The sequence below is a fragment of the Mirounga angustirostris genome, unplaced genomic scaffold, assembly GCF_029215605.1.
Source record: "Mirounga angustirostris isolate CCGP_5_RB_7025 unplaced genomic scaffold, mMirAng1.0.hap1 SCAF_3, whole genome shotgun sequence".
NCBI lineage: Eukaryota > Metazoa > Chordata > Mammalia > Carnivora > Phocidae > Mirounga > Mirounga angustirostris.
The window spans coordinates 173,480,681-173,494,074 of record NW_026991711.1 but is presented as its reverse complement, the minus strand read 5'-3'; the positions used below and the strand labels follow the sequence as shown (position 1 = coordinate 173,494,074).

The following is a 13,394-nucleotide window of genomic DNA, read 5'->3' as shown; positions in this document are numbered from 1 at the left end:
GCACACAATGTACATAATTATAATCCTTTGATGTAGATTAATGATAGCTAAATCACATTTTCTAATTGCCTCCTTCTATAGTTTATTATTAAATTTTAAGAAAAAACTTGGCTAAGCTGCTCCTTAGCAACATGTGCATCTCTGTTTCTCGATATTTTGTGGTTTTCTCAGAAATATTTATATTCAGAGAATAGAATTTTTTAAAATGTCATCATTAAGAAATTTACTGTGTAGAGGAAGGACCAGTATTTTTCTTCATGAAAAGAATATGACAATTTATTGTGCTTCGAAGCATTCACTCATAAAAATTGTTGTAGCTGTTAATAATATGATTTGTGTTCCAGCAGGGGTGGTGCTTTTGCTTTTTACAGTCTTAACTTAGATAACTGTAAAATCCAGGATTTACAATCACATTTGCTGTTGTGGTCCTTGCTTAGTTACGACAAGAAGCGCAATTTCAAAAGCAAGTCATTTCTGATATAGTCTCAAATCTAGAGAAAAGGTCAACATGAAATCTTCCTGAGCGTATGCATTGTTACTGGATGATTAGTAAATTATTGTGTACATATAAATTACATGAACATATGCTCTTTTCATTCACTTCTTTATAAGTTAAGGGGTAGGTACACCCGAATATGAAATTGTTGTCTTAAATTTTAGATTTAGATTTTTTAGTCAGTTGTGTTGCTGCTACTTTAATTTTCCCTTAAGTGCCTAATTCGACATTTTGTAAATTTTTTTAAGTATTAAGGACTTCAGCATTTGACTTGTGTTTAATTGAAAATGTCATCATCTAGCTTTAAAATAAATTTTAGAACATCAAATACAAGTGTTTTACAGACTACCAGAGGATTAACCTTTCAGTCTTTGTAATCCTTAGTCTTAAAAAAACAATTCTGGTAACAACTTCATGTTGACCTTTCCTCTAGATTCGAGATTATATGACAAATGACTTGTTTTTGGAAGTCTACCGATCACTGCAGAGAAAAGACCTTGTTAGAAATTAGACTTAGTCTCTGTGTGAATGGATACCTTATTCTGATTGTTTTTATTTCCAAGATCCTGACCTGATAACATTTTGTGGGTCAGCTGATGTTCAGCCAGGACATAAGAAGAGTGCCCCAGAGTCTGACGTTACTCAGATACACACTCCTGCTTCCAGCTGGGTTTGCTGGCTCACTGTCTAGCCAGTTGTAATGCTTCCATTTGCCCCAGGAGGAAGAGATGGCTTCTCTGGAGTAGAAGGGAGTTTGACTGAATTCCTTTGCTAGGCAGAGTATAAGGTCTATGAAATTTCTACAGAGTTAAATACAAAATCATTTGTTTTTTATAATCCACTAGTTTTCATTTTTTCTTACCTGTTTAAAGTGCCATCTTTACTTGGCAGATCTATTTATAAAGATAGTTTTATACTCAAGAAATAAGAGGTGAAAGAGGAATAGAAGAATCAATTTTGAACTTAAGAGTTTTGAGAGATTGTAGTTACTAATCCTCTGGTGTATTAATAATTTTAAACTGATAATAGTGTTTTGTGTGAATAAAAAATACCTGAAAGGAATTCAGAAATAATATTTCATAATTTCCTTTTCTCTTGCTGTTATTTTAAGACATGAGGATGTTGAGAAGAAATGTATTCCCAGAAACAAATAAGAAAAATGAAACTAAAATTATGTTTTATCTGTTAAATATTAAAACTTTTCAGGAATAAGCACACTTGACAATTTTATATAACACCTTAGTAGCATCAGACACATTTATTTCCTACACAGCAGATGTTACCAGTTCTTAGAGTAAGATGCCATTGGTTTTCTTCTTAAAGTAACTTAGTTTTAGAACTTTGTTAAAACTTTGCTTTAGATTCTGTAATGTAAGAGAAGGCTTATAAAGAGTTCTCTTCATCTTGAATGAGGAGTAATGTCTCAGGAGAAATACATAATCAGATAGCTTCCTTTTTCTTCTTTTTTTTTAAATAGGATGAATAAAACATATTCCAAGTGCTCTAGTTGGTCAAAGGAGATTAAGTCTGTGTTAATTTGGAGAATGAGTATCAGGCAGTAGGAAATTGTTAGGTTGTTAATCCTGAAAGGTGGTGGTGGTGGTGGTGGTTTTCCAGTTTACCTGCCTTTCCTGTGCTCGCTCTTTGACCTGGAACAGCCTCATGGTAATCCAGTTCTTGTGGAGGAGAGAAGTGCTGGATTGGGCGACCGTCCTCCCTCTCCTTTAATTTCTCATCTTTATGTGAGAGAATTGGATGTATGACTCTCAAGTTTTCTTCTAGCCCTTAAAGTCTAACCTCTCATATAAATACTTGTCAAGGTTTAAGAGCAGATATCAAATAATTTATTCATCAGTATTTTTTCAGCACTGTTGATTGTGCTCACAACTGTGCTGGGCTGATCTGGGTTGGTTTTACCTGTCTGTGTGGGGTGGGAGGCAAGAATGTTGAGGGCAATGTTTTTTAAAGAAAAATGAATGGGCTTAAAGGCAAAAACAAAATAAGACAACTTGAAGGGGGATCACTGACAGAATCAGAAAGTAGATCACTATACAACTCATTCACGGACTATTTCTTAAAAATCTATTAATGGGCAAGATTGGTAGGTCTAAAAAATGCAATGCATATAGAGATTATAATACATACATAGTGTGAAGAAAAACTCACTTTGCCTGTGTGTTTCCTTTTTTTCACTCTGATGCCGGATGTGTGGGTTTTCCCCACATTAAGTCATTCTGTGACACTGAGTGTCCTACAGTTTCTTTCACTCAGTTCTGACACTGCTTGCCTGCAGATAATGTCAAAGCCACAGGTTAAGAGCTCAGTCACACAAGACTTTAGTGCTGACTATGTATTGGAGGTTCCCATGACTTCCTTGGGTTTGATTAATTTGCTAGAGTGGCTCATGGAACTCAAGAAAATGTTTTACTTACTAGATTACTGTTCATTATAAATGGATATAACTCAGGAGCAGCCAGATAGAAGAGATTCACGTAGGGCAAGGCATGAGGGAAAGGGTGTGAGGCTTATATACCCTCTGTGGGTGTGCCGCTCGCCCAGCACCTCCAGGTGTTCACCAACTTGGAAGCTCTCCAGACCCTTCCTTTTGGGTTTTTTCTTTTAAAGGCTTCATTACATAGACACAGTTGATTAAATCCTTGGCCACTGGTGATTGATTCAACGTGTATCTTCTCCCCTCTTGAAGCTTGAGGGTGAGACTGAAAGTTGTAACTCTAATCTTGATTGGTTCCCCTGGCAACCAGCCCCCATCCCTAGAGAGACTCCGGAAGTCACCTCATTAACATAAGCTTCGGTGTGGTTGAAAGAAGCTGTGATGAATAACAGAAGACACCCATTTCCTCTGGAACTATTTTAGGCACTGGAACTACGACTAAAGACTTAAAACAAAAGATGCCCCTATGGATTCTCTAGGACATTACAAGGGTTTTTGGACCTCTGTACAGGGAACCATAGATGAAAACCAAATCTATTTTCTTACTATAAATTATAGTATCACCTATAGTGTGTACTTAGTGAAAAGTTTTGATGTTTATTTAGTAAAAATAGGTATGAGTTCAAATGCCACCTCTTTTCAGCAGCCACGTTTATAACCTTAAACAGGTTTTGTTTGCTGTTTAATTTACATAAGAAATAAAAGCATTCTTTTTTACAACTGATTAAACTATATCAAAGTGTATAAAGTGTGAAAGTCCTCCTCTACCCTTTTCCCTCTGCTGAAAGTAGAAAATCCCTTTCTTTTACAGAGGTACTGTTTTCATTGTTTAACTTTATATTTTTTCTTTTGTGAATTTATGAAACCATTTGGACATAAATGCAGTAGAACTTTTAGAACATAAATGGGATTGTGCCACACTTAAAAGTGTCTTGAAGATCTCTGGGTTGTCCACTGATGTATATAGTGACCACATACGATTTTGTAGTCTACCTGCTCCATAGTTCACCAATTGCTGATTGATGAACACTGCTTTTTTTCCCTAATTTATGCTATTCCAGATACTGCTGCAGTTAACATTCTTACACATTTATGTTTGCAAGTACATGCGTGGGTATTTTCTATACTTGGTAAGAAAGATGACTAGAAGTGAAATTGCTTTGTGAAAGGGTATACACATTTACAATTTGCAAATATCTTACCATCTTGCCTTTGAAATTCCTGGATTTGATTTGCTAATGTTTTATATAGCAATTTTGCATCTTTGATCATAATTGGCAAAGGCCTCATTGTGGAATCCTGCACACACAGTGGGTTGCAATACAGGAAATGAACTCTAACCTTGGGGAATTATAGTAAGCAGAAATAGGTCTGCTCTTTTTCCCACAGGGAGACATTGCCACATCCCTCAGAGAGGCTCGCTGGGAACACAGTCCTAAGAAGTGGTCTGGGTGAAGAGCAGCCAGGGCCTTCTTGGCATACCCTGCAGAAACATCCCTGGCAGCTTGTGTCCCCCACATCAGTGTGTCTAGGTGCCTTCAGTGGTGTAAGCCAGAAATATGTGAATCATCTTTGTCATTGCTGCCTTCTTGTATTCACTGCATCACCAAATTCTGTAAATTTTTTTTTTTTTTTAAGATTTTATTTATTTGCGAGAGAGAGAATGAGAGATAGAGCATGAGAGGGAGGAGGGTCAGAGGGAGAAGCAGACTCCCTGCTGAGCAGGGAGCCTGACGTGGGACTCGATCCCGGGACCCCGGGATCATGACCTGAGCCTAAGGCAGTCGCTTAACCAACTGAGCCACCCAGGCGCCCCAAATTCTGTAAATTTTATCTCCTAAATACTTTTCAAAGAGTTCTTCCCCCTCCCCCCCTCTACCACCTCTCCAGTCTGTTATCATTTACTTATACTCCTACTTTGGCCTCTTACCCATTGCCTTCTTCCAATGTGTTTTCTCTCCAGTCAGGACTGATCTTGTAAAACATAGATGTAGTCATGCCATCTGACTTACATAAAACATTTTATTGGTTTGAGAAACAGCAAGGAGGTCCAGTGGCTAGAATGGAATAAGGAGAGAACAGGAGAGGAGATCAGGAAGGTAATGGAAAATCAGGTTGTTTCTGACCCGTTAGATGGCTACTAACATTTTGGCTTTTATTCAGAGTCAGAGTAGAAGTCAGGAGGGTTTTAGTGACATGATTTGACCAGTTATAAAAGGATCACTGACTGCTGTGTTAAGAATACACTTATGGGGGAGGAAGCAAGTACATAATCTGAGAGATTATTTAGGAGGTTGTTATAATAATCTAGTGCAAGATGATGGTGTCTTATACCATGCTGGCAGGAATGGAGGCAGTAAGAAGTGGTCAGATTTTGGATGTATTTTGTAGGTAGAACTATAGAACTTGCATTTTGCATAGAGGATATGAAAGAGAGCCAAGTTTGATTCCTGAGCTACTGGATCGATGATGTGTCATTTACTGAGATGGGGATGACTGTAGGAGGTTTGGGAGGATTTGGATCAGGAGCTCAGTTTTAGTCATGTTCAGTGTGAAATACTTACTAGGAGTAGACTTGCATGTAAGAGCTGTTTAGTAGGCAGTCGAATATTAGTCCGGAGTTCATGGAAGAGGTCTGGGCTGTACGTACATGTTTGAAGTTGTTCGTGTATAGATAGATAGATGTAAGGTTACCAAAGGAGTGATTGCAGATGAAGAAGTCCCAAGCCCTCCCACTTGAGAGGCTGATGGAATGAGGAATACCAGCAGTAAAACTTGAGGCTGAGCTCTTCATAGAATGCTTCTGCTTACCTGTCGGACTCAATTTTCTGCTCCTTCTCCAAGCTCCAGCCACAGTGGCTTTCTGTCCATTGAATGTGCTAAGCTCATTTCCAACTTAAGACCTTGGCACTTGCTCTCCTTCTACTTGGGAGCCACTTTCCTAGATCCTTATGTGGCTGCTTCCCTTTTGTCATTTGTCGTGAGGTCTCAGCTCAGAAGTGAGTTTCACAGAGAGGCCTTCCTTGATGACCTTAGCTAACGCAGCGAGGTGTTTGTACAAGAATCCTCACCCACAAAATGTAGCACCTGGTCTACTTAGGAGCAGTGATTCTTTTTTTAGATTCTACTGAATCTTCGTACGAGTTTTAATATCTGATTATTAATAAAATGTTAAAATAATTTTTATAGTATACATGTTATAACTGTATAGCTTGATGAATTTTCACAAACTGAACTTACCCAGAAGAATTGACAGTATTCTCGAAGCCGCTCTTGTTGCCCCTTTTCAGTCACTAACTCCTTTCCCCATAGTTACTGGATAATCACTATTTTGACTTAACTCATCAGATTCGTTTCAGCTGTTTTCTTTTGTATCTGGCTTCTTTTGCTGAAGAATATATTTGAGTATGTAGTTGTAGTTCATTCATTCACATTAATTTCTGGTTTACATAGCTTGAGGTTATATTAGATGGACCTAAAGAGTTGTGACTATTGTCCTTAAACCCCTAGATTGATTTTGTCTGAAGTCAATTGAACTCACAAGTCTCTGAGTTCTCCAGTTTTGTTCTTCTTAAGTGTTGATTTGGCTATTCTAGGTCTTTTACTTTCCATATTATAGTTCCTTTGCTTTCTCATGTAAATTTTAGAATCAGCTTGTCTATTTTTACAAAAAAAGCCTGGAATTTTCATTGGATTATATATAGTCTGTAGATCTATTGGGGAGAATTGACATCTTAGCAATTTTGAGTCTTCCTATTCATGAACAGTGTTTCATAATTTTCATAACTTGTACATACTTTGTTAGATTTACTTAAGTACTTTTTTGTACTATTTTAATGCCAATTTTTTTAAAAAAAATTTCATTCTGCATTTGTTCATTGTTATTATAGTTATTATATAGAAATATAGTTGAAGTTGAATTTGGTATATTGACTTTGTATTCTATGACCTTGGTAGGTTAAAGGTACTTGTTAGTTTCATTAATTAAAAAAAAAAGTTCTTTGGGATATTCTATATAGTGATGCAAGTCAATTGTAAATAGATACAGTTTTATATCTTCCTGTATAATCTGTGTGCCTTTTAGATCTTTTTCTTACTTTGGTGTGCTGTCTAGACCTTTCATTATGTTGCTGAATAGAAGTGGTGAGAACAGACATCTTTGCCTTGTTCCTTTGTAGGAACAAAATGGTAGTGGCAGTCCTTTACTGTTAAGGAGGATAGTAGCTCTGTGTATTTTTGTAGATGCCCTTCATCAGGTTGAAGAAGTTCCTATCCTTAACTTGCTGATTCTTTTTTAAAATCATAAATGGATATTGGATTTTGTCTTTTTTTTCCCTGTACCTGTTGAGAAATTCATATGGTTTTCTTTTAATTTGGCCATGTAGTGAATTATTGATTGTTGTAGTGAATTACTGATTATTGTAGTATATTGGTTGTTTTCCAGAAGTATTTTTAAAAAATTAAGCATCATTTAGCAAGTCTTAATTTTTTTGACTACTGCTTATTAAATCCCATATCTGACTGCCTATCTGTCGATCTAGTATATCTTTTCTCCATGGCTCTTATTACCACCAGCATGCTGTATGTTCTATTTATTTATTTGTCTATTCTGCCCATCCTCAGTGGAATTTAAGTTCCATGTTTAGTTCTCTGTTGTATCGCCAGTCCCTAGAATGTTGTCTGGAATTAAAGTAGGATTCTGTAAATATTTGTTCAGTAAGTGAATATCTGCTCTCAAGGAGTTCATAGTCTAGGAGGCGAGAAAGCGGTACAGAAATGTGATACAACTTAGGAGAATTAAAACACAATTCTTTGGGAGCTCAAGCTGGGGGAGACTAAGTTCATGTAACAGATTTCTTTTCCTTTTTTCTATCAGATTTGAAAGAAGATACATCTAGGGAAAATTTATTTAATGATGCAGAAAATAAGAAGAATTCAATAAAAATGTGGTTTAGTCCTCGAAGTAAGAAGGTCAGATATGTCATGAGTAAAGTTTCAGTGCAAACCCAGCCTCAAGTGATAAATGATGAGAATGCTCAGCAGGCTTCCATGTACGAATTTGTTTCTACAAGTCCTCCAACAAGTGTTTCTGAGAAGGCTAAAAAGGCTTCTGCAAGATCTGGAAAAAAACAGAAGAAGAAAACTTTAGCTGAAATCAACCAAAAATGGAACTTGGAGGCAGAAAAAGAAGATGGTGAACTTGACTCCAAAGAGGAATTAAAGGAAAAGCTGGTGTCCTTCTGCAACCAGCCGTCTGTTATCCCTAATCCTCAGACAAATGGTGAGATAGACTTACTCGCCAGTGGCTCTGCCGTGGAATCACAGGGTTGTGGCAGCCTAACTGAAGTCTCTTTACCAGTGGCTGAGCACATAGAGTCCCCAGCAACGGAGAGCAGGAATGAAGAAGTGACTCCCAAGAAGAAGCTCTGTGCAAATCCTCATCCATCTAAGCAGTGCTTGCTGTCAGGTCCCAGTGGGCAATGTGCGTGTCGCAGCAGACGGTCCAGTCCCGTCCCTAAGAGATGCAGGAGCAGCATTCCTGGCACCAGCAGGCAGCACATAGTGCTTTCGGAAAACAAACCGTCGCCTGGCTGCCCCTCACCACCCTCAAGCAAACTCAAAGTTGGTGACACATTAAGGCGGAGAAAGAGTAATGTATCAGACGAGTCCATGAGCCTCTCACGAGGTATGCCACCTGCTGTACTGAACAGCCCAAGTTACAGACGGATGATGTCTAGCCCCTCAGCAGCGAAGCTGTCACCCACTAGCCTTATGGCTGTGAAAAGAAATCATAGAGGAGAGACTCTGCTCCATATTGCTTCCATTAAGGTAGGATGCTTACCCTGAAATACAGTTTTGGAATGAGACCAGCCATAAAACAATTTCTGCGGGGCTTATGAACAGTGACATAAGATGACTAGGATAATTAGCCTACCACATGTGATACTTCCTTTAAACCAGAGAAGAAAATTCACAGGGACCGCCTCCCCACCTCAAAGCAGTGGCCCCTGGGCCTGAGGAGCATGATCTTGCAGGAGAAAACTAGTATTTCAATATTTCAGCTTCTACTTTGCCAAGGGCTTTCATTTGTCTATTCCATAATGGTTTTGTTCAGTTTTCACCACATTCTCCTGCTTTATGAATACAGACAATTGCCAAGTTCTGCTGGCAGCACATCTTTACCTAGCCAGAGAGCTAGGGACTATGTGGGAGGTGACAGACTTCTGTATGTCGGATGCTTGTCGTGGGCACTGCCAGGATTTGCAAGGTTGAAAGTTGTGGTCCGTACCTTTTTCCAATGACCTGGAAATTTGACTCTCAGAACTGGCTCCCATGGTTGACCATGAAGGAGTTTGTCTGTATCCCACAGCCAGCCATTTCTTTACTAGCCTATCCATTAAAGTTACCTCTCTTTATTTACTGCCTCAACACTGGAGGTGTGGCAGTGTGAGTTTTTGGGAACCTAGCCCGTTTGTCAGGCATGAGATATACTTGCAAGGGTTCATCTTTGCAGCTGACTCAAGAACCGCACATACGGGGAGCACTTAGCACCAAGCTTCATAGACTGTGATTTCATGCAAGTGTTATCAAAATAAAATACGGGAGAGCTTAGGACTGAATTAGGGATAACTTTTATGATCTTTTAGTAAATACGCCAGGAAATCCTTGAGTCTTTTGCGTGCGTAGAGAACTTTGGGGGATCTGGAAGCCATTGGAGACTCCCAAACATAGGGCTGGTCGGCAACATGAAACATCTGGGAAGAACATGGAGTAGACATTGAGCCCAGGCATTCCTATATTTTTGTATGGAGAAAGGGAAAAGCATAAAAAGGAGTTTCCCCAACTGTTGGGGTTTTCTTTCTTTTTTTTTAAAGATTTTATTTATTTGACAGAGAGAGAGCACGAGTAGGCAGAGAGGCAGGCAGAGGGAGAGGGAGAAGCAAGCTCCCCGCCGAGCAGGGAGCCCAATGTGGGACTCGATCCCAGGACCCTGGGATCATGACCTGAGCTGAAGGCAGACGCTTAACAGACTGAGCCACTCAGGCACCCCTGAATTTTTGTTATTTATAAATGTCCCTTATAGATGGATGCCTGTTCGCTTCTATTCTTTTGCTTTTATGAACAGTGCTGTGGTAAGCAATCTTTGTTTCATATGTGAGGGGGTGTGTCTTTAGACTAAATTCCTGGAAGTGGACTTCTGAGTTAACGTTAGGCATCTGTTACCTTATTTATCTTGATAACCTCCGTACTTGGCAGTAGAAAGGTCTTAGTAAATATCCGGACTGCCTAAATTCAGGCTACTTGAACGTAGAGAGCTACTCTATTGCCTGCAGATTCTGTTTGTAATGATCAGTTCTCAAATCCTTTTTTCCCCTCAGAATCATGGATTTACAGATGAGCCATCTAGTTTTTGGACATCCAGCAGTATTTTAATGCAAACCCCACACAGGATTATTCTTGAATTCCTTATTTATACTGTCATTTTATTACACTGTGGAATTTCAAGCAGAGTATTCATTAATATGATGTCTGGGATGTTGTGCATATTCTCATTTAACCAGAACAAAAGTTGAGATCCAGTCGGTTCTCTTTATTGCCTGTGTTTCTATTTGTATTTAAATGTGAATGTCACCTATGGTTAAAATGCTACTGAGAACATTGTTATAAATGTGAGATTTTATGAGAAAGTGTTACACCTAAGTAGAAACTAAGATAAGCACTCATTATTTGTTCTTCTGGTATAATTTTTAAAACCTTAGTATTTGATATTTCTTTAGACATAGAGAAAATTTTGTTATTAAGTCACCTTTGCTTGAAGATTGGTAGTTTTGGAATAAACATCCTCAAGTTTCTAGCAGATTATTAAAATCGTAATGATTACTCATAATTCATGCTACAGCACTGAATGTATCATGAAATAGAAGAAAGAAAGGCTTGACCTTGGCATGTCATGATACACTTTTTATTTTTTTTAAAGATTTTTATTTATTTATTTGACAGAGAGAGACACAGCGAGAGAGGGAACACAAGCAGGGGGAGTGGTAGAGGGAGAAGCAGGCTTCCTGCCGAGCAGAGAGCCTGATGCGGGGCTCGATCCCAGGACCCTGGGATCATGACCTGAGCCGAAGGCAGACATTTAACAGCTGAGCCACCCAGGTGCCTCCATGATACACTTTTGATACAGACATAATGAATCATATTTTGAAGGCAACTTACAAGGCATGATACACTTAACAAAGGTGATGGGAATCTCCTGGGTGGAGAGAGAACGTCCCTTGTGAGGAGTCTCCTTCAGGGTTTGACTTTATAATTCATTGTATTTTAAGGTAGTCATGTTGTGTGTAAAGACACGTTACTACATATCCTTCATGCTACCTTCCTGAGAAAGTAGCAGAGAACTTTGAAGCAAACTCGCATCTATGATATTTTCAAGATTCTAATTTCTAGAACATCCCTTGGACTCAGTATCCATTTTTCCCTCTGTCACCCACCACTTTTATAATACTGAACCTCCTTAATATCAGGAACTTACCATCACAGACTAGGGTGTCAGAATCATCTGTGAAACTGTTTTATTCAGTAAAGTCTGAGAAGCCAGGGAAGTGTTTAATGTATTTTAGAACTTCATTCTGGATGACTAAAAAGATTTTCTAATATCTAGTTGCCAAAAGAAGAAGTTTTAGGTAGCTGATTAGTTCATTTATGTGGAAAAGCTTAACCATTTGGGTAAGTCATCATTATTTTAATGTCCTGTACCATTTTTTATCAAGATATTTACTCTTAATTGTATTTTAGAAGAGCTAATCTTTATAATAAGGAAAAATAAGTGTGTGTGTGTGTGTGTGTGTGTTTGGAAAGTCAGTTTATACTGCTGTGACATGTATGGATGTGTGAAGAATCTTTTTGAACTAAAGGTTAGCAATAAGAAAATTGCTTGTGGTACACATCTTCCTTTATTTTCAGCCTCTTAGGTATTACTTGAGAATACCAAATCCATTTAAAATTTCTTACAAGCCTTGGTATAAACTTTCCTTAGATGATTTTTTTTTCTTGCTGTGGTTTAAGAAAATCTCAGTTATTCTTTTAAGTTGTGGGGAGTCTAAAAGAAGTGAGTACTTATTACTCAGAAGATATTCTGTTAGCAAAGTCAGTAATTTAAAGAAATTAGAAGCATTTAATTTATTTCCCAGAAACTCCATACTGGTTCAAGCTTACTCAGTTTCTGTGGGCTCTATCTAATTTTCATAATTTTATTTATGTGCATGACCTTAAATTTACATAAAGTAGAACAATGAAATTATGACAAACTTTTTAATACTATGGAGGAGAAAGCAGATTGGATATAAATTACAAGTACTTTGCAAATTGGCTATGTGTTTTGGGGAAGTCTAGGGATGGTTTGTTAACAGAAGACACTTTGATAGTATGACGAGGTGACATGAAAGAAAAATACCACTGTCTAGCAACCTTACAAGAGAGTCTGCTTTTAGTCTTTAGATTGTCACTGTTTCTATGTGACTGTTCCCCTGTGATTCTTCGTCCCACCATTGTGTTTATATTATTTTATGGGCTTCTTTAGGTTAATATGTTTTTGTGACTACTATGTAGAATTAGAATGAGGAAATCTTTCAGAAGACTCTGTGTGTGTGTGTGTGTGTGTGTGTATGTTTTCATGTTAAAGGTTGGAAATGTATGAATGTATGTGGTTCTCGCAGTTTATCTGCCCCAATATTCATGGGATTGTTTAAGAAAATTCAAATTTGTATCTTGACAGATGTTCCTGGTTTTATTTGGAATTGACTTGAAGATAGAGCAAATGGTGCTAAATAAATGTTAACTTGTACTAGTATAGAATTTGCACCCCTAAGAAACTATGGGAAAATGTTTTTTTAACTGAAACTGGGGCAATTGATTTGAAACATATATAATGCTTATTTTTTAGATCCATTAAGTATATAGGGTCATTTTGTTAATTTAGGAACATAAAGATGGATGTTGCAAATGGATTTTTTTTTTTTTTTTAAGAAAACTAAGTAAGTTATCATCTTAAGATTTCCTGTGTTTGAGAGGTAGCCCAAAACAAGCAAATAAAAGTTACTGTCTTTAGGAGACTTAGGGACTTCTAGATAATCAGACCAAGAGGGGAAAAACTCATTTCAGAAGAATATTGGAGCTGGGAGTGGGAGAGGAGAGATTTCCTTCTCCCTAAAGAAGCTCTTCACAAAACCAGTTGAACACAGCTTTGTCATAGGTAACTTTTGCCATATGTAACTTTTATTTATTCAGCCTTTTTCGGGTTAAGCTGTTTCAGTATTTGGAGGAAATAAGCCTGGCATTTGCCTAGAAAAATACCTTAGAGCAAATAAGGTGAATATAAACTAAATTGTATTAAGGATAAAGGGAGTAACTGTCAATAAGAAAACAATTTTTGGCAGTTTTAACTGA

General features: G+C 37.7%; 1 protein-coding gene across 2 annotated transcripts in view; it reads left to right on the top strand.

The window, feature by feature from the left end:
- BARD1 (BRCA1 associated RING domain 1) overlaps positions 1-13,394 on the top strand; it is a 71,189-nt gene that overhangs the window by 21,228 nt on the left and 36,567 nt on the right. For both annotated transcript variants that reach the window (XM_064587012.1, XM_045868063.2), the window contains exon 4: positions 7,825-8,777. In XM_064587012.1, the coding sequence (XP_064443082.1) occupies positions 7,825-8,777 (953 nt within the window). The remainder of the gene's footprint in view (positions 1-7,824; positions 8,778-13,394) is intronic.